At 39.5% G+C, this 22698-nt stretch overlaps 1 protein-coding gene across 1 annotated transcript in view; it reads right to left on the bottom strand.

The window, feature by feature from the left end:
• The window catches only part of CDK6 (cyclin dependent kinase 6), a 251964-nt gene that overhangs the window by 125377 nt on the left and 103889 nt on the right, over positions 1-22698 (bottom strand). The window contains exon 3 of the mRNA XM_077776214.1: positions 12579-12746. Within this exon, the coding sequence (XP_077632340.1) occupies positions 12579-12746 (168 nt within the window). The remainder of the gene's footprint in view (positions 1-12578; positions 12747-22698) is intronic.

Below are 22698 nucleotides of genomic sequence, written 5' to 3'. Positions count from 1 at the left end.
TTATTAGTTATTGTTGTTAATCTCTTAGCACGCCTAATTTATACATTTAACTGTGTCATAGGTATGTATGTGTAGGAAAAAACAGTACATAATGGGGTTCGGCACTATCTGCATTTTCGGGCATCTACTGGGGATCTTAGAACGTATCCCATGTGGATAAGGCAGGGATAACTCTAATGCTATTTCCCTCTCTAAAAAATGTCTCCTGATACCAAATTTCTAAAAATAAAATTAGAAAGCAATGGATACTATAAAAATCAGAAGTTTAAAGCAATTGATGAATATCATACTTTTCTTAAATATTACGTGACTAATAACAAAACTATACTCAAAAATTGGAAAAATAAAAGGATACAGGAGTGCTGAGTCGAAGGGGCATATGCACCCCAATACTTACAGCAGCACTATCAAAAATAGCCAAACTATGGAAAAAGCCCAAACGTCTATCAATTGATGAATGGATAGAGAAGATATGGTATATATACACAATGGAATACTACTCGGCAATGAGAAAGAATGAAATCTTGCCTTTTGCAGCAACATGGATGGAACTGAAAGGTATTGTGCTAAGTGAAATAAGTCAGTCAGAGAAAGATAGGTACCATATGTTTTCACTCATACGTGGAATGTGAGAAACTTAACAGATGATCATAGGGGAAGGGAAGGAAAAAAAAGATACAAATAGAGAGGGACACAAACCATAAGAGATTCTTAAATACAGAGAACAAATGAGAGTTGATGGGGGTGGAGGGATGGGGAAAATGGATGATGAGCATTGAGGAGGGCACTTGCGGGGATGAGCACTGGGTGTTGTATGTAAGTGATGAATCACAGGGATCTACTCCTAAAGCCAAGACTACACTGTATGTTAGCTAAGTTGACAATAAATAAATTAAAAAATTAAAAAAGAAATAACTTTGATGGAAAAAAAATTGGGAAAACTTGATGGCTTTAAAAACAGGAGCAAATTAACCATCAATGAAAAAGAACCTTGAGGGAAAATATAAATTGATTTTCTAGATATGGTACTAGCAACATGCACTTACATGTGGCAAGTACTAAAATCAAGGAGTCCTTTTAGATATAAAAGTAGAATGACAGATATTCTAGACAAATATTATATTTTGGCTTGCGATAGAATTACTAAAGAAAGTGCACACTTGAAATTTTTACTCAATCTTGTCAAAATCTTAAATGCTGTGCTATATTGTTAACCTCAATATGCCAGAAAAAGGCATGAGAGTGGCCAATTTGTGTTTGAGTAAAAGAACATGTGAGTCTCTTTTTTCCTGGACTTCAACACTACACTCACAATGGATTCTTTTTGGCTGTTGTTAACTACCTTTGTGCATACACCCAGTAAGACACCAAGTGGCCGACAGAATAAGAAGCTTTACAGAATATGTATAATCCTGATATGGTTTTAAAATTGCATTTTAATCTATTAAATTATATTTTAAATTGCAGAGGCTCATTTGAAAAACTTCGCCACAAGTCCATCTGTAAAGTACTTGATTATTTATCTACTTTACACATTAGGCTTTTTTTTTTTTTAAGTTAACACACTTTTCTTAAAGCTCTATTATGTTTTAGAACACAAGATTTGGTTATTACTGTAACTCCACTAAAACATTTTTCCCAGTGTAAATTATTACTGATAAATTAACTGTTTAACATGAAAAATGGCTACTACTAGAAAAAGCATCAATCAAGATCTGGTATACTCTGAGAACATCTAACCAACTAACTACCCTCCAACGCAGCCTCCCTCCACTCCTCTACTCAGAAACTTCTTATTTCATAAGACACACACAACACACACACACACACACACACACACACACACACAGTCTCTCCTCACTCTACACTCACAGAGCAGTACCATGTACCTATGTGTTGTTACCCCAAGTGCTGAAATGGACTTATATTAGAGGCAAATCAAATGTGCACAAGGAAGGAATGCCTAGCTCTAACCTACAGAGTCCAGCTGACTTCAAAAAGGAGATGGCATTTGTAAAGAGTCTTAAAGAATGAGCAGGACTTTGTTAGGCTGAGAAGGGGAAAGGCAATCTAAGTGGAGAGAATGTCTAAGGCGTGGAGGCACACAAAATCTAATGGCATGTTGTCTCATGCAGGAGGAAACAGGTCTGGAGTGGCAAGATCACTGGGGTGTGTGGATGGGTTTGGCGTGGGTGGGACGGCAGGGATGGAGAGAAAAGTTAGGAACAGACTGTTGCATTCCAGCGCTCAGAATATTCAGACTTTTTAACCTGTGGATGATGGGAGAGTCAGTGACAATTTTTACTCCTTCACCTCCCCAAGTCTGCTGGCTTCCCACAGTTGGTCCATGCTACGCAGCCACTCCCACAGCCCCTTTCTATAAGCCAGTCTTGTCTTTCCAGGAAAAAGAACATCTGCTTTTTCTGACTGGCTGTAGTCCTGATCTTTCATCCACTCTGGAGGAGGGATTTTATAGTCATCTAAAGCAATTTTCATGCATATATGTGAAGACTATCATTTTTGGAATTTATTTCACATTCTTCATAGTACCTTTTCTCATCCTTTAGAAAGTTTTAACTGTAATTTTTGTAATCTGCTTTTTCTAAACTAGTAAAAGCTAGTTTTCTGGAACTAGGTTACAGACAGACTTTGGCCCATTTAACAAGGTCAGACTGTTTATTCTTGACAGAATTCTTTCCCACTGTAAAAAGGTACTTTTAAATGCCACATTCCAAGAGCGGTGCCAGTAAGCCACTGAAGCATATTTTCCCACAAGAACTGATACCATGTGGAGTCCCCACCTCGCTGAAATCACCCAGCATTACATAAGGTGCAGATAGTATTCAACGTCACTGTGAAATCGATCAACTGAAGTCTCCCAGCAAGTATTCAGAAAAAGCTTCCATACATTTCAAAGCGTTGTAACCTTTTAAAAAAGTAATTAACCAAAATGAAAGTGAGAAAGAAGAAAGGGGAAGGTAGCTTTAGAAATTAAAAAAAAAATTTAAGATAGCAGAAGAATAGAAACCTTGTAGCTTTAGATCAGTCCCCAAACCTAGAGAGTAGAGATTTTTCTCCCTGATTTTAGGGCTTTTATGGCCGAGTTGTTAAATTTACAGTCCCACTTTTAGATTCTGCCAATCTTCAAAATAAATATATGAGCAGTGCTAAAGTAAATTCTCCTACGCTTTCCCCTGCTTTCTTTTGGATGCTTCCCTGAGACTTGAAGGTAGATTATTCCTCCACAGCCGACTATAAAGTTTAACATTCAAATTTACGAGGGATTTAAAAATCATCAGTATCCATACAGACGCTGGGGGCAACAATGTCATTCAAACTCTGTGCTTCAATCCCTTAGAGAAAAGGAAAACAGAAAGCGGGAGCAATAAAAGGAACAGCTCAGCAACCCTAAGAGCATCATCTAGAAGCCAATTTGGCATATCAGCAATACAATCAATAAAATATGAAAGAAAACCATCATTACAAAGCTATCATATAAAAGTTTGAGCTTCACTTTTGGAAAGACATATACAGATTAACATAAACACATACCTAACCTTCTCAAGAACCCAAGTAGACTAAATAAAATAACTAAAAGAAAACTACAATGCAGACATTTCAACCTTTCCCTGTAACATCATGGTTCCTCCAAAGATCCCAAAAGATCTTAATTTTTAATTAAAACATAGCATGCAGAATATGTAAGTGCACAAGGTGAGGAGGTGTATGAAAGTTCATGATCTTGAAGAAGCAGGGATGAAGGACAATAATTATCTGAAGGTTAGCAATGGTTGCCCAGACAGACATTCAAAGTGTGAATGGTATTTCCTCAGAGCTCAAGTTGCTATCAGGGAGTGACGCAGGCAACTGGGAAGATTAGCTCAAAGTTGTGTCTACACCAACAAAACAAAAAACAAAACACACACAAACACAAAACCCCTACATGCTTATAACTGATGGTGCAGGGACCCCAGCAGCAACATAGAAAATGCAGAGTTGGAAATTCATTCATTGATTCATTGGTGAAAGCAGGTAACTGGGAAAGAACGCAATGAAGTTCAAAGAGTAAGTGAGAAATCTGGTGTTTTTAGAGGACAGGGGATATGCGTTTATGTGTGTGGGGGTAGTCTCTCACCTGCAGAACAGAAGGGTAGGTTGGGGCTACACTCAAAAAATTCTTTGCATGCCATGCTACAGAGTTGGAATTCATTCATTAGGCACTGAAGAATCATGAAGATTCATTTCATTCCTTCATCATGTATTTGTCAAGTGCCCACCATGGGTCAGGAAGGTGCTGTGGGAAACACTAAAATAGTGTAAGATTTGGATTGAGGGAATAAAAATGGATACATCCCATATAACATAAGTTCAGTAGCATATCTCAGTGTAGGAACTTACACCATGAGATCTACCAAAGTCCAAGCAAAATGAAGATACTACCACTTTTCCCTTCCTTTTCTGGAAGTAGCGACATTTGTAAAACACAAGAAAGCTCACATAGCCAAAGAATATGTGAAAGAGGATGTAAAAATGCAAGTTATAGAAACATTATTTTATAGTCAATTCTAAGGATTTTGTCTATACCCCTTTGGATGAACATTAACACACCTGAGTTAGGCAAGTTTAGGGGAGATGAAATTATCTCATTAAATAGAATTCACCAGACTCGCCCCTGACCAAGCAAAGAAGGCACATGCCCATAAAGACTGTTAAATTTAAGACCCAATAAGACTTTTCCTATCTTCTGGATCCCTGACAAACCCTTTGCCTACAAAAAACCTTTCTAAAGCACTCCGTCTTGTCAACCTTATGGCAATACTTGGTCTTTACACAGAGACGTGGCCTCGCATTTTGAGATCTGAATTGCATCATACAGGATCTCTTTTGGACGGAATATAAAAAACCAGGTGACAAGCATACCCTGTCTATATTGTACCTTGATAGGACAGAGTGGCCAAACAGATGTATGGAATCAAAGAACATCCTGTCCTTTCTTCGAGTAAAACACCCACCAGGCAGTAGCATTACAGTTAAAACTGTTTTCGTCCAGAACTAATTGGCAACAGTGACCACTTATGAAGGAGCTAGAATTAGGTGAGTCAAATGAATGACTATCTTTTATAAATGAGGAAAGCAGTCATTTGATTAACTTCCCAAGTATACATGGTGCAGTTAAATACCCACATGCACATACCCACAGCAGCTTTCTGTAAAGTATGGAATACATTATCTTTCTACATGGGAGAAATTCTCACAGTGGTCGTCAGTGCTTGCCTTCATTACGGAGGCAGAGTTAACCTATAAGATGGTAACTCAAAATGTGTTTTATAACCACTGAGAATGTGCAAATGAAAGATCTGGATGGGTTTGCATGTTTGTTTTGGCTCTGGCATTTTCCACGTACCCAGCCCTGGGAATCCTAAAGAAAACGTGTCCTGTTCCCAGCTCTGTGCACTGCCCCATTGTGTTCCACTTCCCTCATTGGTGAAAGTGAAAACGAAACCGGCACAAACACTCCATTGTTAACTATGAAATATGTACTGGCAACTGGAAATTTTCACAAAGCAGACCTGGTTGTGTCATGGCAAGGGGATGTTGAGTGGGGAGGGAATTACAGGAGCCTTTCCGGCTTCAGAGGTGTGTCCTGCACTTTCGCTGAGGTGCTGAGGCGACAGGGCTTTGGGTTTTTTCCATTATACTCGATTAATGCTCTTGGTTTGATTTACTCAGTATGCACTGGCAGCATTTGCAGGCTTCTGTGGGAGCAACTCAGCTGCCCAAGCCGAGGCACAAACCTTGCCAGGTCTCCATAGTAAATACAACACGCACGAAGAGGAAACAAGCATAAACAATTTATTTTCTCCTGTAAAAGATGATATTGTTCTCCGATCTCTGGTCCTGCTTCACTGTGTCAGCCTAGTGGTGGCCACTTGCTGCTGTGAAATGAACTATTCCAAGCATCAACAGAGAAAATGAGCACAGACTGTGTGATGTGCACACCCAAAGGGCCTGCATCCAGGCGGGTTCCGACAGGAGGGCCTCCGAGCATCTCACATCCTGGCAGGGGTGAGCAGGGAGAGTTTCCCTGACCCCCAGCCTGTGAGGGCTCCTGAGACACAGGGCCTGATAGAACCGTGTCCCTTTCCTTTACTGCACTTTGGTTTCTAACTATACATATCTGTGTGTGACTATGTGATGAAGATGTGTCTCCTCATTTTGATGATGAGCTCCAGGAGAGCAAAGACCGTGTCCATTTCTAGTCTTCATCATCTCTCAGGTTCACGGACCATGTTTGTCACGTGGAAAGCGGTAAGTAATTATTTGTTGACTGAATGCCACAACTCCATTTCATTACTTTTCTCCCTTAACTTATCAAAAGTTTTTGAATCTGCAAGGTTCATTTAGTATTTACCAAATAAAGAATAGGAAACCATTTATTGATGGAGGCACAAGAATGGGTTGTAAGCAGGGAGCCTGGGTGGCTCAGTTGGTTAAGCGTCCGACTTAGGCTCAGGTCATGATCTCATGGTTCGTGGGTTCGAGCCCTGCATCGGGCTCTGTGCTGACAGCTAGCTCAGAGCCTGGAGCCTGCTTTGGATTCTGTGTCTCCCTCTCTCTCTGACCCTCCCCTACTCACAGCTCTCTCTCTCTCTCTCTCTCTCAGAAATAAGTAACATTAAAAAAATTTTTTTTAAAAAGAATAGATTGTAAGCAATTCGAGTTTCTGTAATACTTGAGGTATTAAATAGATAAATGATCATCAGTAAGTCCCACATAAAGAAAAAAACAGAAAAAACCCAACTGAATTCTTCTAATTTGTGGAGTTGCCAAACAAAGGTCTTCCCATGTTTACTATTTACTTGTTGTCACTGGTGATTTCTGGAGTGGAAGATGTTTTCAGAACACAAGTGTTTCTTAATAGAATAGCTGATATAGAAAAAGAGACCTTTGGAGAAGGGGAATATAATTCAGTTTAGTGAGAATGTCACTAAGTCACTAAAAAGATGGGAAAACTTTCTTGCTCTTCCATTACGGTATGATGTGGAATTTTTATCCAAACTATGTGTACTACACACAGGCATTTGGGGGAAAAATGCTAATTGTACCTTTTGTCTAAGGGTTGGATAAAGGCCCTTCAAATATACTGCAAAGTCCCTGCAAGACTGTTCACTGCAGAGCAGAAACTGGTTTACAGCAGCCCATTCCTGGACTTCATCTCAGCACATGAAAAGTTACAGAGACACTAAAAGGAATGACCTCATTTTAAGGCATAGACTTCTCTCTATCCACGGGCAAACTTCTGGTGACTGTCCTGGGGAGTGACTGACTCTGTCTGGGTGTTCTGGCAATTACATCTGGATATAAAAGCATCAACACTGGCATTGCTCTGGATGGCCCTTGACATAGTCTGATGTACACTGAGTGTAGCACAGAGTGTCACTGTTGCGATTATGCATCTGGGTGGCTCTAAGGGGGCGGACACCCACAGGACTCAATCAAGAAAATGCTTCGTTCTTCCTAAGCAACAATACATTTACAAGATGTTCAAGTCTGCACAAGTGTGGCACAAGTTTTATTCTGAGGTCTGCACAGAAAGTAAGTTAGCCAGGAGATAGAAGTTTGGGCCTCAGTTCATGCCTCTACACAGTGTCTAAATGTGGCATGAGCTAGTTGTTTTTTAATTACAATGTTAACAAGACCTAAAATGTTTAAAACAATAGAGGGAACATTTGTGGAATCTCTGGATGCCCTTTGTAGACCCAATAATTCCACAGAACGTAGTCTGATGCCCTCTGAAGTATTGGAGTCTATGGTGTGAAGACGAGGAAGGCAAAGGGGATGGCAGACAAGAACCAGAATACAGACGTTAGAATTCCCCAAGCTATTTACAATCTATCTGGTGAATTCAGACTTAAACCTGGCCACAAAAGGCTTGTCTCAGTGTCAGTTTCCCTACTTCCAAAATGAGATGGTTGATAAGGAGTTCTCCAAACACTGGATCTAACAGCACTGATGTCACCTAGCATGATGTATGATCCAATTTAGAAAAAAAAAAAAAGATTTTGAATCATAGAGATGTGAAGACAGCCCTTCCCTGAGCTGCAGCTCGTAGTGCTTCCTGATTATCCTCATCGGGCTAGTGGTGGTGTCCCAGGTCCTGCTTCTCAGACTCTCCCTGTCAGACCTGACTGCACAATCGCGGATGACCAAAACCACTGGCTGAGTGGTTGCTGTCTCTTTTTCTTTGACCTTGATAGACAATAACAAGGGGCACCATACACTGCATTTGACATGGGACGTACTTAGAAATGTCGACTTTAGAATGACTCTAAATACAATTTTAGCTTGCCTTGTAGTCATTTTACTGAATAAGCACATATTCTTGAAACACTCCTGTCACCAAGATCATAGAGCCATATGAGTCATGATTCTTTTTTTTTTAAGTTTTTAATGTTTGTTTATTTTTTAGAGAGAGAGAGAGAGAGAGAGAGAGAGAGAGAGAGAGACAGAGTGCTATCAGTGGAGGGGCAGACAGAGAGGTATAGACACAGAATCTGAAGCAGGCTCCAGGCTCTGAGCCTTCAGCACAGAGCCTGACATGGGGCTCAAACTCACGAACTGTGAGATCATGACCTAGCCGAAGTCGGACGCTTAACCGACTGAGCCACCCAGGCACCCCACATGAGTCATGATTCTTACGTGCATCACTTATGTGCAGTGGAAAGAACCTCCCTACTCGCTTCAATTTTCCACACATGTAGGATTTCAGTACGGGTCACAGAAGTTAATTTTCATGGTTTCAGAGAAATTGCTGCTAAAAAGAACCCATGTCAGGTGTTAAGTGTAATGCCTCCCCCTCCCCAAGCTCTTCACAGTCCCAGCTCCTTCTTGGACCACAAGGGGTCTCAGGCATATATTTATGGACACTTCGATCCAAATGTCCTCACTCTGCCTGTATGTCTGCGAACTCTTGTTCTCTGACTTGGGTGAACACACAAGTGGGGCAATCTGCTCTTAGGAGGAAGGACCTAAGACAAGTCCATGCAGTTCTCAGTCAGTCAGGGAATTCCAATGCCCTAAGTGTGGCGGGATGAGGATCAGGGGTCTCAGGCTCTAGCTGGAGTATCTCCCTGGTACCTTGGATTCCCTGTTCCATGAACAGAGGCCTGGCTGGAGAGGGGCCAGTGCAGACTCCTCTAACATACGAGAGGGGCGCCTAAGTGGCTGAGTCACTTAAGTGTCTGACTCGTGATTTCAGCTCAGACCATGACCTCATGGTTCGTGAGTTGGAGCCCCGCGTCTGGCTCTGCACTGACAGCACAGAGCCTGCTTGGGATTCTCTCTCTCCCTCTCTCTCTCTCTGCCCCTCTTCTGATTGCATGCTCTCGCTCTCTCTCTCTCAAAATTAATAAACATTAAAAAAAAAAAAAGTATGAGATTCAGGCCAGGGACCCCTCTTGCATGAGTCTAAGGTATCCACAGTAGCCATTCACATCTTAATTCTACAACCTTTAAATAAATAGGTATAAACAACCTCTTCTCTGTATGGGTATATGTGCATGTCTGATTGTATACTGAGCAAAAAGTATCCAATACTCTCTAAAGACACCTGAGTGTCATGCTGGAGGCATCCCAGTAAAATCAGACATCTAAAGGACACTTAACCCCCCTCCCATTATCAGATGAAGACAAGCTAAGTCATTTGTTATACAACCTAAGTTACGAACCACCTACAGCTACAACTATCGACCAGACTTACAATAACTGTCTTAGATTTCTACCCCTAAGGCCAGTTCCTTCAAGGAGCTTATGGCCTGATATAAGGCTTTAATAATTACAAACAAAACAGAAAGCAGTATTATGAAGGACCCTCTGGAAATACTGGGGGAGGAATGTGAGATTGATTTCTGTAGGGAGTAACAGAAGGGGATGTTTGAGTCAGGGTTTGGAAGATAACTAATAGATTAGCATTTCTCGTGGCTGTAAGATGTCAGTTTCGAATCAGTTAATTTGTAATTCCTGTAACATTCCACAGATTAAGTTGATTCCCAGGTCCGGTATGACATAACCCACTAAAAAATGTGTATTTCCAGAAAGTGGAGTGCAGTCTTTTTCTCTTCAAGAAATTCTAAAAATAAATACCAGTTCAGTCTGAAAAACTGTGCTTCTAAGTCTTTATATATCATAATGTGTACGCAAACTATATGCATCATGATACTAAATGAATTTCTCCCTAAATCAAAAACCACAAAACAATGGGAAAAGTTTTAAATGCAGTACCCGTTAGGAATCATAACCTTTATTACTGGCATGGAATTTCAGCCATCATGCTTTCTAATAAAGTCAAATCTGTTCCTGTGTGTTTCCAAGTTGCTAGTAGTTTTTACTTTATGTCACCATAAGAAATAGAGTATGCAGTACAAACTATGGACACTGAAAAATCAGGTATTTATGACTGCCTTTCCCCTTTTCTCTATGAAATAATTTGACTACATCTTCCTGTCTGAACATATCCACTGTCAGCAAGAGTGGAATGTTAATTGATGTTACGCACAAGCTGGGCTATCATTCCTCAAGTTTAATAAGCAAAAAAGAAACAAAAACAAAACAAAACCAACCGAGTTTCCTGTTTTTATTTATGATTCTCTGTGCCCACTTGCGGGTGATCAAAATAAAGTGTCTCAGTTATGGCTCATCTTTCCCTCAATTAATGTACCCAAGAAGACCAGTTCTTTCTATATGCTACCTCTGATGACCACAGGGATCACAGAGCTTATTTAAGCTTTTCATCAGGGACTCCAAACAACATGCATGACATTCTAAGGAAGCTCGCAGCCTACCTACCCCTTCCCAGTGAGGAGACACACATACTTAGCATTTCTGTGATTATGTAAGAATACAAGAGCTCATTGGACCCAGCCCAAAGCTGAGGCGTAACCTTTAAATACCATCTTTTGCCTTGTCTTTCAAAAGTGATGGGCAAAGAGAAAACAAGTATGATTTCTCTTTTAACAATGGTGACACACTCCTGGGAATCCTCTGTAAAAATTCTCACGGCCCTAGGTAAAGTGTACAACGTTGGGAAAGTATGTGGTCTTACACGTCCAAGTTGTAGTATCCATATTTTGGGAGTGGGAAAATGGAATACTTTTGTAAACTGAATGTTTTCCTAAGACAAGTTATCTCTCTTACAGAATTTCCAACTCCTCTGCTGTTTATTTCTCAGCTGAGGCATTACTGGAATTTCGGTAAACAATTCTTTGGTGGGCAGAATATTGGCCTCCTTGTGACCACCGCCATCTCCCAAGTCATTAAGATGACCAAAGATGCTGCCATCTATTTCTCGGCTGTGGCCTCCAACCAGGGAAGTGCTTCTCCTGATTGAGAATCACTTCAAGACTAAAGACGGACTATGTGAAAAATAACATACTGACCCAAGAGCATTCTTTTTCTTAAGGCTTAATCTAATGCTTTGAGGACAATTTTTAGAGTGTTCTCGGATGGGATTCTCAGCATCAAACAGTAGCACAGTAAAGGGACATTCCTTGGCTTTTTGTATCTCTGCAGAATTCACTGTTATGTAAAACAGGTATTTCAAAGATATGTTACTGGTGCCTACTTCTGGGCTCTTTTTATAGTCTGGGTGCTGAATTTCCCAAAAATTCATCTCAGAAACAATGAACTAGAAGGAGAAACAGAAGGTAACCAAAGTCAATAGCTATTATGGTTTTGTGTCTGAATGAGACTAAAAAACAGGATACCGTAACTGTCATTCTTTGCCAAAACAGGCCCTTAGCTTTACTCTTTGTATTTTGACTTGGATGAAGGCTCTATACAGTGTGTGTGTGGGTGCTGCTTGTTCATGAGTTATCCAAGTTCACTATAAATTTAATATCTTCTTCATAGTAACACAGCTCCAGAAGAATGCCTTCACACACCTCTGCAGGCACCTAGCTGTTTCTCAAACAGGATACTTCAGACAGATGAATGTTCTCAGTGCCTGTCTTTCCTAGCCCTTGAGCTGTATTTCCCCTGACTTTGCATATGCAGCTTTGAAAATACTGGTTATGGCAAAAAGCATTTTGAAACTTTTAACTGATTCCTTTCTAGTGGCTACCATGTGAGAGACTATTTTTGCAAATGGGTGACATGACAAGCCCAGTCTGGATGTATCTGTAGTTGTAAGCAAAACCCTTCCTTCCTAGCCCTGCTTTTAATTTTTATATTTTATTTTATTTTTTTAAATGTTTATTTATTTTTGGGAGAGAGAGCACAGTGGGAGAGAGTAGAAAGAGGGGGAGACACAGAATCTGAAGCAGGCTCCTAGCTCTGAGCTGTCAGCACAGAGCTTGATGTGGGGCTTGAACTCATGAACTGTGAGATCATAACCTGAGCCAGTCAGCACTCGACCGACTGAGCCACCCAGGTGCCTTGTAGCCCTGCTTTTTAAAAAGTGTGAAGACATTCTGTCTCTCAAGTGATGGGCAGTAATAATATTAAGGGCATGGTATGGGGAAAGTTCATCATTTAAAAGAGGAAACATAAACCTAATGAAAGAATAACACTTTCTCACTCACCACTGAGGTAAGAGCCATCTGAAAACTGTAGATGCGGGCAAGGCCAAAATCAGCCAGTTTTATTTGTCCACTGCTGGTCACCAGAATGTTCTGTGGTTTCAGATCACGATGCACTACTCGGTGAGAATGAAGAAAGTCCAGACCTCGAAGAAGCTGAAACATCATATCCTAAATAAAACAAAAAAAGAAAATCAATAAGCTGTAACAATAAATTCAACATACTGAATCCTTCGTGTTAGAAGCCCTTGACAGGTATTTGCTGAATAAATGAATTCCCTTCCTACCTCTCCAGTATCCTGTTTTCAAGGTCACTATAAAAAATTTCACATCAACCTGTATTCTATTAATGAAAGGAAAATTTAAAAATAGGTTCAGATGGTATAGGCAATATTCTGAAAGATAAAAACCAAACTGGTGTCTGTAGTTAATGCTGGGAGAGGAAGTAGGTGGTAAGAGGGGAGACACTTTTTACTTCATATACTTTTATATGATTTGTTATTTCAATAAAAAAATCCAGGAAATGATAATTTAACAGTAATTCCCATTAGAGTACCTAATACTAAGCAGTTAGTACATGTCAAGCACTGCTTTAAACACCTTCTGTTTAGAAACTCAATGCATAACCCAACACTGAGGTAAATAATATCACTGCCTCATTTTATAGGTAAAGAAACAGGTTATGTGTAATTAGCCCAAAGTAACACCACTATTCAAGAAATAGTGTTGATTCAAACCCTGGTCTAGAAAAAGTGGGTTCAAATTCAAATTCCCAGTGCACTCCTTTATTAGATCAATGATCTAATGAGCATGTAAAGCCAGGTTAATTTAATCTTATTGAGCCTCAATTCTCCTGTCTGTAAAGTGGGAAAGCAACAAAGCCTACTTCCTAGGATCACTGTTTGTAAAGCACTTAACGCAGTGGTTAGCATTCAATAAACAGTAGCTATTACCATTTATGGAATGGAGAATGGGGCACATTAAAAAAATAAACCAATGTCACATCTTTTTAAAAAATATTTTATTTAAAAAAATTTTTTAACATTTATTTATTTTTGAGAGACAGAGAGACAGAGCATGAGCAAGGGAGCAGCAGAGAGAGAGAGACAGAATCAGAAGCAGGCTCCAGGCTCCAAGCCGTGAGCACAGAGCCCGACGTGGGGCTCGAACCCACGAACCATGAGATCATGACCTGAGCCAAAGTCGGACGCTCAACCGACTGAGCAACCCAGGCGACCCACATCTTTTTCTAACTTTGAAACTGGTAAAATTAGATGATTTAAGACTCAAACAGTGTCTGAAAGTAGGAATTTAAGACCCTGAGCATTTGATCCTTTGAAATCTGTGGTTAACAAGATTGACCTACCCTCCAAATACTGTGCGCAACAAGGGAGGATGGAATTATTTTGTTCACATAAGGATTAGAGAAATGGTAAGGCAGTACATGGGTGTCACAGCTGCCAGGGTCTGCAAGGACACACTTGTTCATCAGCTGGACCATACTTAGTTACTGGGTTATGGTACTGGTTCTTCCTTCAGAGCTGGGAGTTCTGTCTTTACATCCTGGCTTGTTTGAAACCAAAGCCTCAATTTTCCATAAAACTAAGAGAAAACGGTGTTCACTTTTTAAAAAATAATATAACAAGATGGGGCACCTAGGTGGCTCAGTCGGTTAAATGTCTGACTTTGCCTCAGGTCATGATCTTGCAGTTCATAGGTTTGAGCCCTGCGATGGGCTCTGTGCTGACGGACAGAGCCTGGAGCCTATTTCAGATTCTGGGTCTCTCTCTTTCTCTGCCCCTGCCCCACTCATACTCTTTCTCTTTCTCAAAAATAAACATTTAAAAAAATGATAAAACGAGATTAAATGAAGTAATGTATGCAAAGGGGGATAGTATAGTGCAGGTCTGGCACATATTAAGCATTCAATGAATGACAATCATTAAAGTGTCCTGTTTTCCAGAGGGAGACAGAGTCACAAACAAAGAAAATGTGGCCAGTGCCACAAGGTCAGTAAACAAAGCACTAAGCAGTGGTATGCAATGACACAGGTATACTAGAATCCTTTCTGAGATGCACCTCAGTGGATATTCTGAATGTTCAGGCAGGGTTTACCTTCTAAGTTTTCAAGTACAAAACTCTTGAAGAAAACTGCACTGTCGAGCATTAGTTCAAGACCTGAGAACCACTGCAGGTCACACACCTCACAATGCACACACTTCCAGTGTGAAAACGAAGCTTGCAATGTTAACAAAAGTAGTCTGCTGGGGCAATCAGTCAATATTGGAAGCGTATGCACATGACTTGTAAGCCCTGGAGTTTAAACAGCACGACTAACCTAAAGTAATGGCATGCCAGCTTGTCTTCTATAACTTCTTATATGCTAAACACCAACCACTTAAAACTGCACAAAGAATAAATCTGTTTGGTTCATTTTTTCATGTTCAAACAGTTTAAGCAGCCAATTAGCAGAATAAAAATTCTGAAATTTGAACTCATTAATTAATAATAAAGCCCATCTAAGTTCATAAAAAACCCGAACCACAGAGTAAAAAAAAAAAAGTGTGTATTGCTTTTACTTGTGTATTTATTTATATAGGACATACTACATCTTTCTTAATTATTAAATTGGTACATGCTTAATGCAGAAACTTAAACATTTTTTTACAAATCTAGAAGAACAGAAATCACTCAAGATCCTCTTACTCAAAGAACAGAAAAAACTTCACTATTAAATAATTTTTGTCTTGTCTTTCAAAATTACAGCTATTATTGTATTTGTAGGTATAAATATATATTTACATATTAAGTATATTATATATAATGTATATCACAAACAATACTAATATATGTGTATTTATAAAAATTGTTCTGTACACATTATTTTTAACTGTTTTAAAAACATTTAATAATTATGAATATTTTGCCACTTCAACAAAATTCTTTTTTAATGCAATATAATTTTTATTTTATTTTAAATATTTATTTATTTATTTTGAGAGACAGAAGAGAGGCAGAGAGAGAGAGGGAGACAGGGAATCCCAAGCAGACTCCATGTTGTTAGCGCAGAGCCCTATGTGGGGTTTGATCTCAAGAACTGTGAGATCATGACCTGACCTGAGCCGAAATCAGGAGTTGGACGCTTAACTGAATGAGCCAGCTAGATATCCCAATGCAATATGATTTTTAATGGCTACATGGTTTTCCTCCCTGGGACATGCCATAGTAATTATCATTTGGTTTTAATTGTGTTATTTATTTTTTTAAGTTTATTTTGAGAGACAGAGAGAGAGAGAGAGAGAGAGACAGCATGCCTGCGCTCATGAGTGGGTGAGGGGCAGACAGAGAGGTAGAGAGAGAATTCCAAGCAGGCTTCAAGCTGTCAGCACCAACTGAGATATCATGACCTGAACTGAAATCAAGAGTTGGACCCTTAACAGACTGAACCACCAGGGTGCCCCTATAGTTGTGTTATTTTGGAACTCATATCCAGAGTCTAGTTCTCCTTCATTTAAAGGCTAGGGTACAAGAAAATGACTTGTTACCATTATAACTATTACCAACAGCACAGTTTAAATAATGCCAACCCATATAATAATACTAACATTGATTTTCATGTAAATGATGCTTACAGATGTATGGGAAGTTGGTTTACATAAGAATTAACATTCTTTAGATTTTATTTGGCTATTTAAATAATATTTTTGTTGAGCAAACTGGGTTTTCTTTTAAACCTACGATACTCAGTTACAAAAGAGTTTTTTGAACTATGTGAGCTTTGAATTAAATGATTTGAAAAAATTTTGCCCAAGTCTCATTATCTTCAGTAATTCAACTTAAGGTAGGTTGATGCCCATTATAGACTTGTAAGAAGTGTGATTTGGGGACCCTCCTCAACCTTTAGCCATCATTAACCGGAATACCTAACCTCAAAGGGAAAATATATGCAGCCATGTTAGTGACTCCAATCACAAAGAAGAATAAGACATGGTCCCAATTCCTGAGAATTATATGAAGGAATTAACTGTAATGGTAAACAAGGCAGGAAAAAACACCTTTACTTCAGAATCCCAAGAAGTGCTTGGATCAAAGATATTTCAAAGGATTCTCTACTTAAGCTTATTATCTGTTCTATCTCAGTTTATAGTATCGTGAGACATACGTTTAAATTAGCTCCTCAAGATTTTAATCTCAATTAATCTGTTTTATACAAGACGCAAATATTTTACAGTAATCCTGATGATGCAATGCAATGAGACTACGGATACTGCCAATTAAGGCTCTTTAAGTTTAACACAACTTTAAAAGCTTTTTACATTTCAGTGCACAATTCTGGTGGAAGAGATTTAAACATCTAGTCATACACATGACAGATAAACAGTCACTAGGGGCCATCACTCTGTGTCTTTCTGAAACATGTGTTATGGAAGCATGTTCCAACAGGATGCCATCATGGAATGAAGTCTGGCTCCCAGTGACTTTGGGTGGGGTTTTGTCCTTGCCAACCCCCCTAGGAAGATTCCGGACTTTAGCCTGAATACCACAAATCTGTAAAGCCTTGTAATCATTTCTTTTAGGTGTTCTACAAGTTTAATCCTGTTATTTCTTTAAAAACAAAACAAACAAGCCAGCTGAAAACTTACCTCAAGCTTTCCTAATAGGAAAAAGTCTTTTCATTGGGTCTTTTTTTTCCCAAATACAAAGTGTAATTATAATTAGTTCCAAAAGATAATGACAACATTCAATTTACACCATATAGTAAATCACAGAAATGACAGCTTTCAACAGACAATTCTGGATTTTTGGATGGATCTATATGATCACATCCTCAAGGTTTTAGCAACAAAAATGTATATCAACAGTGTATTTAAAAACTAAAAGTAAAGAGCACCTGGGTGGCTCAGTCCGTTTAGCATACGACTCTTGATTTTGGCTTAAGTCCTGATCCCATGGTGGTGGGATTGAGCCCCATATTGAGCTCCATGCTGAGTGTGGAGCCTGCTTGGGATTCTCTCTTCCTCTCCCCTTACCCACTTGCCCACATTCTCTCTCTCCCTTTCTCAAAAAAAGAACTAAGGGGTGCTTGAGTGGTTCAGTCAGTTAAGCATCTGACTTCGGCTCAGGTCATGATCTCACAGTTCATGGGTTCAAGCCCTCTGTCAGGCCCTGTGTTAACAGCTCAGAGCCTGGAGCCTGCTTTGGATTCTGTGTCTCCTTCTCTCTATGCCTCTCCCCTGCTCACCCTCTGTCTCTCTCTCTTTCTCAAAAATAAACAAATGTTAAAAAAACAAACAAACAAACAAACAAAAGACATATACAAGCTATAGTCAATGATAATCATTTTTTCTCCTTATAATGTATAAACTACATTTTTTTTTTCAAATCTGTTATTCAAGTTTCAATAGAAGTATCTTCATAATGATTTGTTGTTTCCTACAAAAGCCTCCTGTCCAGTTTGTTTCCGATGAAGGGTGTTATAGTAGTCTACTGTCTAAAATGGATTATGTACAACAAAGGTACTTTACACTAAACTGACAACATGTTGGCTTAAGGTAGGTAGGGGGTTATGATTAGGATTAGAAAAAAAAGATCATGACAGTCTACACATAAAGGGTAATGGGAAAGCCACAAAGAAAGTAGAGCACTGTTGGGGCACCTGGGTGGCTGAGTCAGTTAAGCATTTGCCTACGGCTCAGGTCATGATCTTGTGGTTCCTGAGTTCAAGTCCTACACTGGGCTGTGTGCTAATAGTTCAGAGCCCGGAGCCTGGAGCCTGCTTTGGATTCTGTGTCTCCCTCTCTCTCAAAAATAAACAAATAAACAAACAAACATTTAAAAAAAAGTAGAGCACTTTAATAATAATGACAACAATGAAGGCTAGCCCCAGGATCTTTTTTTGTTTCTGCTGATTATGACTATATGGGATGAGCACTGGGTGTTATATGGAAGCCAACTTGACAATAAACTATATTAAAAAAATAAATCCATGTAATAGACCACATTAGTAGAAAAATAAAATAAGATAAAATAAAATAATAGATGAGCCCAGAGCTAAAATTTTTTTTTAAATGTTTATTTATTTTGGAGAGAGAGAGAACGTGAGCGGAGGAGGGCAGAGGGGGAGACTTCAGAATCTGAAGTAGGCTCCAGGCTCTGAGCTGTCCACAGAAAGCCTGATATGGGGCTCCAACTCATGAACCATGAGATCAAGACCTGAGCTGAAGTCGGATGCTTAGCAGACTGGGCCATCCAGGCGCCCCTATTTTAAAATTCTTAATTGTGGTAAAATACATGTAACATAAAATTTACCATCTTAACCACTTTTGAGTGCATAATTCAGTACTAAGTATATTCACCTTGTTGTGCAACCAATCTCCAGAACTTTTCCATCTTACAAAACTTAAACTATACCCATTGAACAATTCCCCAGTATTCCCTCCTCCCTAGATCCTGGCAATCACTCTTCTACTCTATGATTTTGGCTACTCTAGATGCCTCATGTAACTGGAATCATACAGTATTTGTTTTTTTATGACTTAGCATAATGTCCTCAAGATTCATCCATGTTGTAGCATATGTCAGAATGCCCCTTTTTTTAAAGGCTGAATAATATTCCATTGTATGTATATTCCACATTTTGCTTATCCATTCATGTGTTGATAGACACATGGGTGGTTTCCACCTTTTGGTTACTGTTAATAATGCTGCTATAAACACAGGTGTACAAGTATGTCTTTGCAACTTTGCTTTCAATTATTTGGGATATGTATACCCAGAAGTGGAACTGCTAGATGTAGTCTCAGGATCTTTTAAAATCACAGTTCTCTCATAAAGTATGGTATAATATGACCACATAAGCAATGCTTATGTGAATAACAGTGAGTGAATAACAGAGCCATGTCTAGATCATTCATCAGCACGTCATTCACTCACTGGTGATTTCACTCACTCCTATTTCTATGCTCAGGGAGAATCTGCGGTTGTCACCACATCAAGCCACCTTTTACTCTACTTCAAAACTTGACAGAGGCTCCTCATGCTTTCACTGATCAATTCACAACAATAACAATGGGCCGCAAAGACTGCTTTATGAACAGGTTTCCCCTTCTCGTTCTGGTCCTCAGGAGTACCCAAAGAATGCTTCATCCAAAAATCACAAAGGGCAAAACAAATTCTGGCAAAGCAAGAGGGTGGTTAAAGCAGGTTCCTTAAAACCTCTGATCATCCGGAAGGATGTAACTGGTGAATTTAAAGCAACAGTAAGTGGGAGGACCTGGTGGAGATGAGCTGCAAGAGTCACGAGTGAGCTTTGTTCCAGAGCTCCCTGGAACATCACCAGTTCCCTGTCACATCACCACTGTGCCGGGCGGGGCAGGAGGGGTGGGAATGGGATAACGGAGGACATTACTTCTCCCCACTACTCTCCACCAGCTCTTTAACAGAAACAAAGACAAGGCCCCTCATTTCAAATGCTGACTTTCTATTTTTACTGCTTCTAGGCAACTGGATAAAAGCATAATAAAAGTGGCTCTGTATGCCAATTTCATTAATAAAATATGTATTCTAAAGAGAGAATGAAAAGAATCCATATATTATTCATTCCTGGGAGTGATGCTAATGCTGAAGTAAGTAAAGAATCAGTCTCAACCAAACAGGAAGAAGAAAATAACTAATTTTCACCAAGCCTGGAAATGTTGGTACTTGAAGGACAATGTAGTGACTAAATAAATGGACAGTTTGAAAGAAGGAATCGCTCGCTATGTCACCACAATGGCTATTTTTAACTCATAGTGGAAAGTCATCAGGAATTGAAACTATAAATAGCAATGTTAATCATAACTTTTTCAGAGTAGGATGTAAAAATCAGTGTTGCATAAATAAGAAAATACAAAGTGTAACTGCCTAGGCTTTTGACTAATGACCCGAATGGTGTCTGTTCTATGCACATTGTTTCGTGATCTTTTTAAAAACATTTAACCACATACTATGGATATCTTCCCATTTCAACACATATTCTTTGTAATTTTTTTAAACAATATGCTCTTTTGGCTGCATTTGGAAAAATACTTTCTCATCTTTCCCCATTCTCCTTCTCATTTCCCTCTTTTGAGAATTTTCCCCTCACTTAGTACTTCCCTCCTCTCCAAATGAGGTAATGTATTAAAAAAGTTGGTTTTTTGTTCCACAGAGTGGAGCATATTATTATTTGCCTACTATAGTAGACATTGTTGGTTGCCAGCCATCAATGATGGGTCCAAGGTAATCGCATTCCCATTTGTTGTAAATTGATCCAGGGATGGACACGAGACCTAGTCCTAGCCAGCGAGACATATAGACAAATTTGCTCTAGAGTTTTGGGAAGTATTTTTCCCCTTATAAAAAAGGACCTCAGTAGAAAATTCTTGCTGTACTTCCTCCTCATCTCCCAGCCCCCACTCCCTATCTGTGCATCTTCCACTAAATGCTACTGCTTGAGGAGCTGAAATTGCATGTGTAGCAACCATCTAGAAACACAAAGGAAGACTGCACGCATAAAATGCCAGGGTGTAATGAGGGAAAGAGTCTGGGTCTTTATGACATTGCTGAGTAGCTGAACAACTTTGGGGTTGCCCACCTCTGGTCTTGTAGTTACAATAGTAATGCCCTTATTTAAAGTTATTTTCTTTTTCTATCGAGTGTTCTGGAATTTGAAGTTGAAAATTATTCTAACAAATTAAACTTAACTAAAATTATATCAGCTGAAACCTGTTAAGGTCACTATCTTTCGTTTATAGCCCTCTTTGCCACTTTGCGCTGCTTCCCTCTCCCTACCCTGGCTGGCCCTGCTCCTGCCCTATCACGGGGCCTGTACCAACATTCTTTTCCTGTTGCCAATGATCACTTCCAGGTGGTTATCTTTTTCTCTGTGAGACTTATACCGTCTTCCATTTACTGTCACAACACTCTGTTCTTCCTCGCTATCATTCGCTATTAATCCTTCATATTCCTCAGGGACTACGGCTCAGTCTCTCTACCCTACACTCACCATTTTCCTGCACGACTTCAACATTATGCAGCGAGGATGCCCTAGTCAGCACCTTAACTTCAGATGCTTTTGACATTGTTAACCCCATTCCATTACTTACCATTTATTTCCATGGCTAAAACTAGGAATGCGTTATTACTCAACTCTGACATAAAATATTTTTAATTAAAAAAAGTTTAAGTTACTTTAATCACATTTAGTTGGATATCAAAATGTCACTGAAATTTACATAAGCTTATTAGACAGCATAACTAATTAAATTTGGAGAGCAACTTCTTCGCACACCATGTGCTAGATTTGCCAATTCCCTCCTCTCTCTTGTTGGTCATTTTATCTTACCTTCTATACAAAGCTTAATCCTCAATTAGCCCAACCACTCTCTCTTTCTTGGCTGTTACACCAGTTGCAGACAGATGTTACTCGGGGTGGGGGTGGGGCATGATCACGTATATGTCCCTTATCAATATGAAATCAGTCTTAAATCCTGATTACCCTAGTGCCATTAAGTAATCCCCAGTGGTCCCTAATAAGCTCTCTTGCTGTCCTTATAGGCTAGTCCGAATGTTTACTGCTGTCTCACAACTTATCATCCCCCTTTCTTGTCTTAGCACACGAGCCTATACTCCACTGCAGAGAGAAACTTATTCCATCAAGGGAATGCTATTACCTCCCTGTGTCTACCTACAAATTTAAAAGCTCTGGCATCTACCCTTCTCCTTTATCTTCTGGTAGGAAAGGTTTCCTTCCTTCTACACAGTATTCATCTCTCTCCTTACACTCTGGATCTCACTCAATGCAGCTTATTCAAGTACCTCCCATTGCTCTGCTAGCCATTCTCCTTCTATATCTGGGACTTCTCCCTTCCGTATTGTCCCTTGACCAATAAACAACCCAAGTGGCACCCTTCTTTTTTTTAAGTTTATTCATTCATTCATTCATTCATTCATTCACTCATTTATGAGAGAATGAGTGAGGGAAAGGTAGTGAGAGAGGCAGTGAGAGAGACAGAGAGAGAGAGAGAGAGAGAGAGAGAGAGAGAGAATCCCAAGTGAGCTTTGTGCTGTTAGTGCAGAACCCAACACGGGGCTTGATCCTATG

This window comes from Crocuta crocuta, unplaced genomic scaffold (assembly GCF_008692635.1).
Source record: "Crocuta crocuta isolate KB4526 unplaced genomic scaffold, BGI_CrCroc_1.0 scaffold37, whole genome shotgun sequence".
Taxonomy (NCBI): Eukaryota; Metazoa; Chordata; class Mammalia; order Carnivora; family Hyaenidae; genus Crocuta; species Crocuta crocuta.
This window is presented reverse-complemented; position numbering and strand designations above follow the sequence as displayed.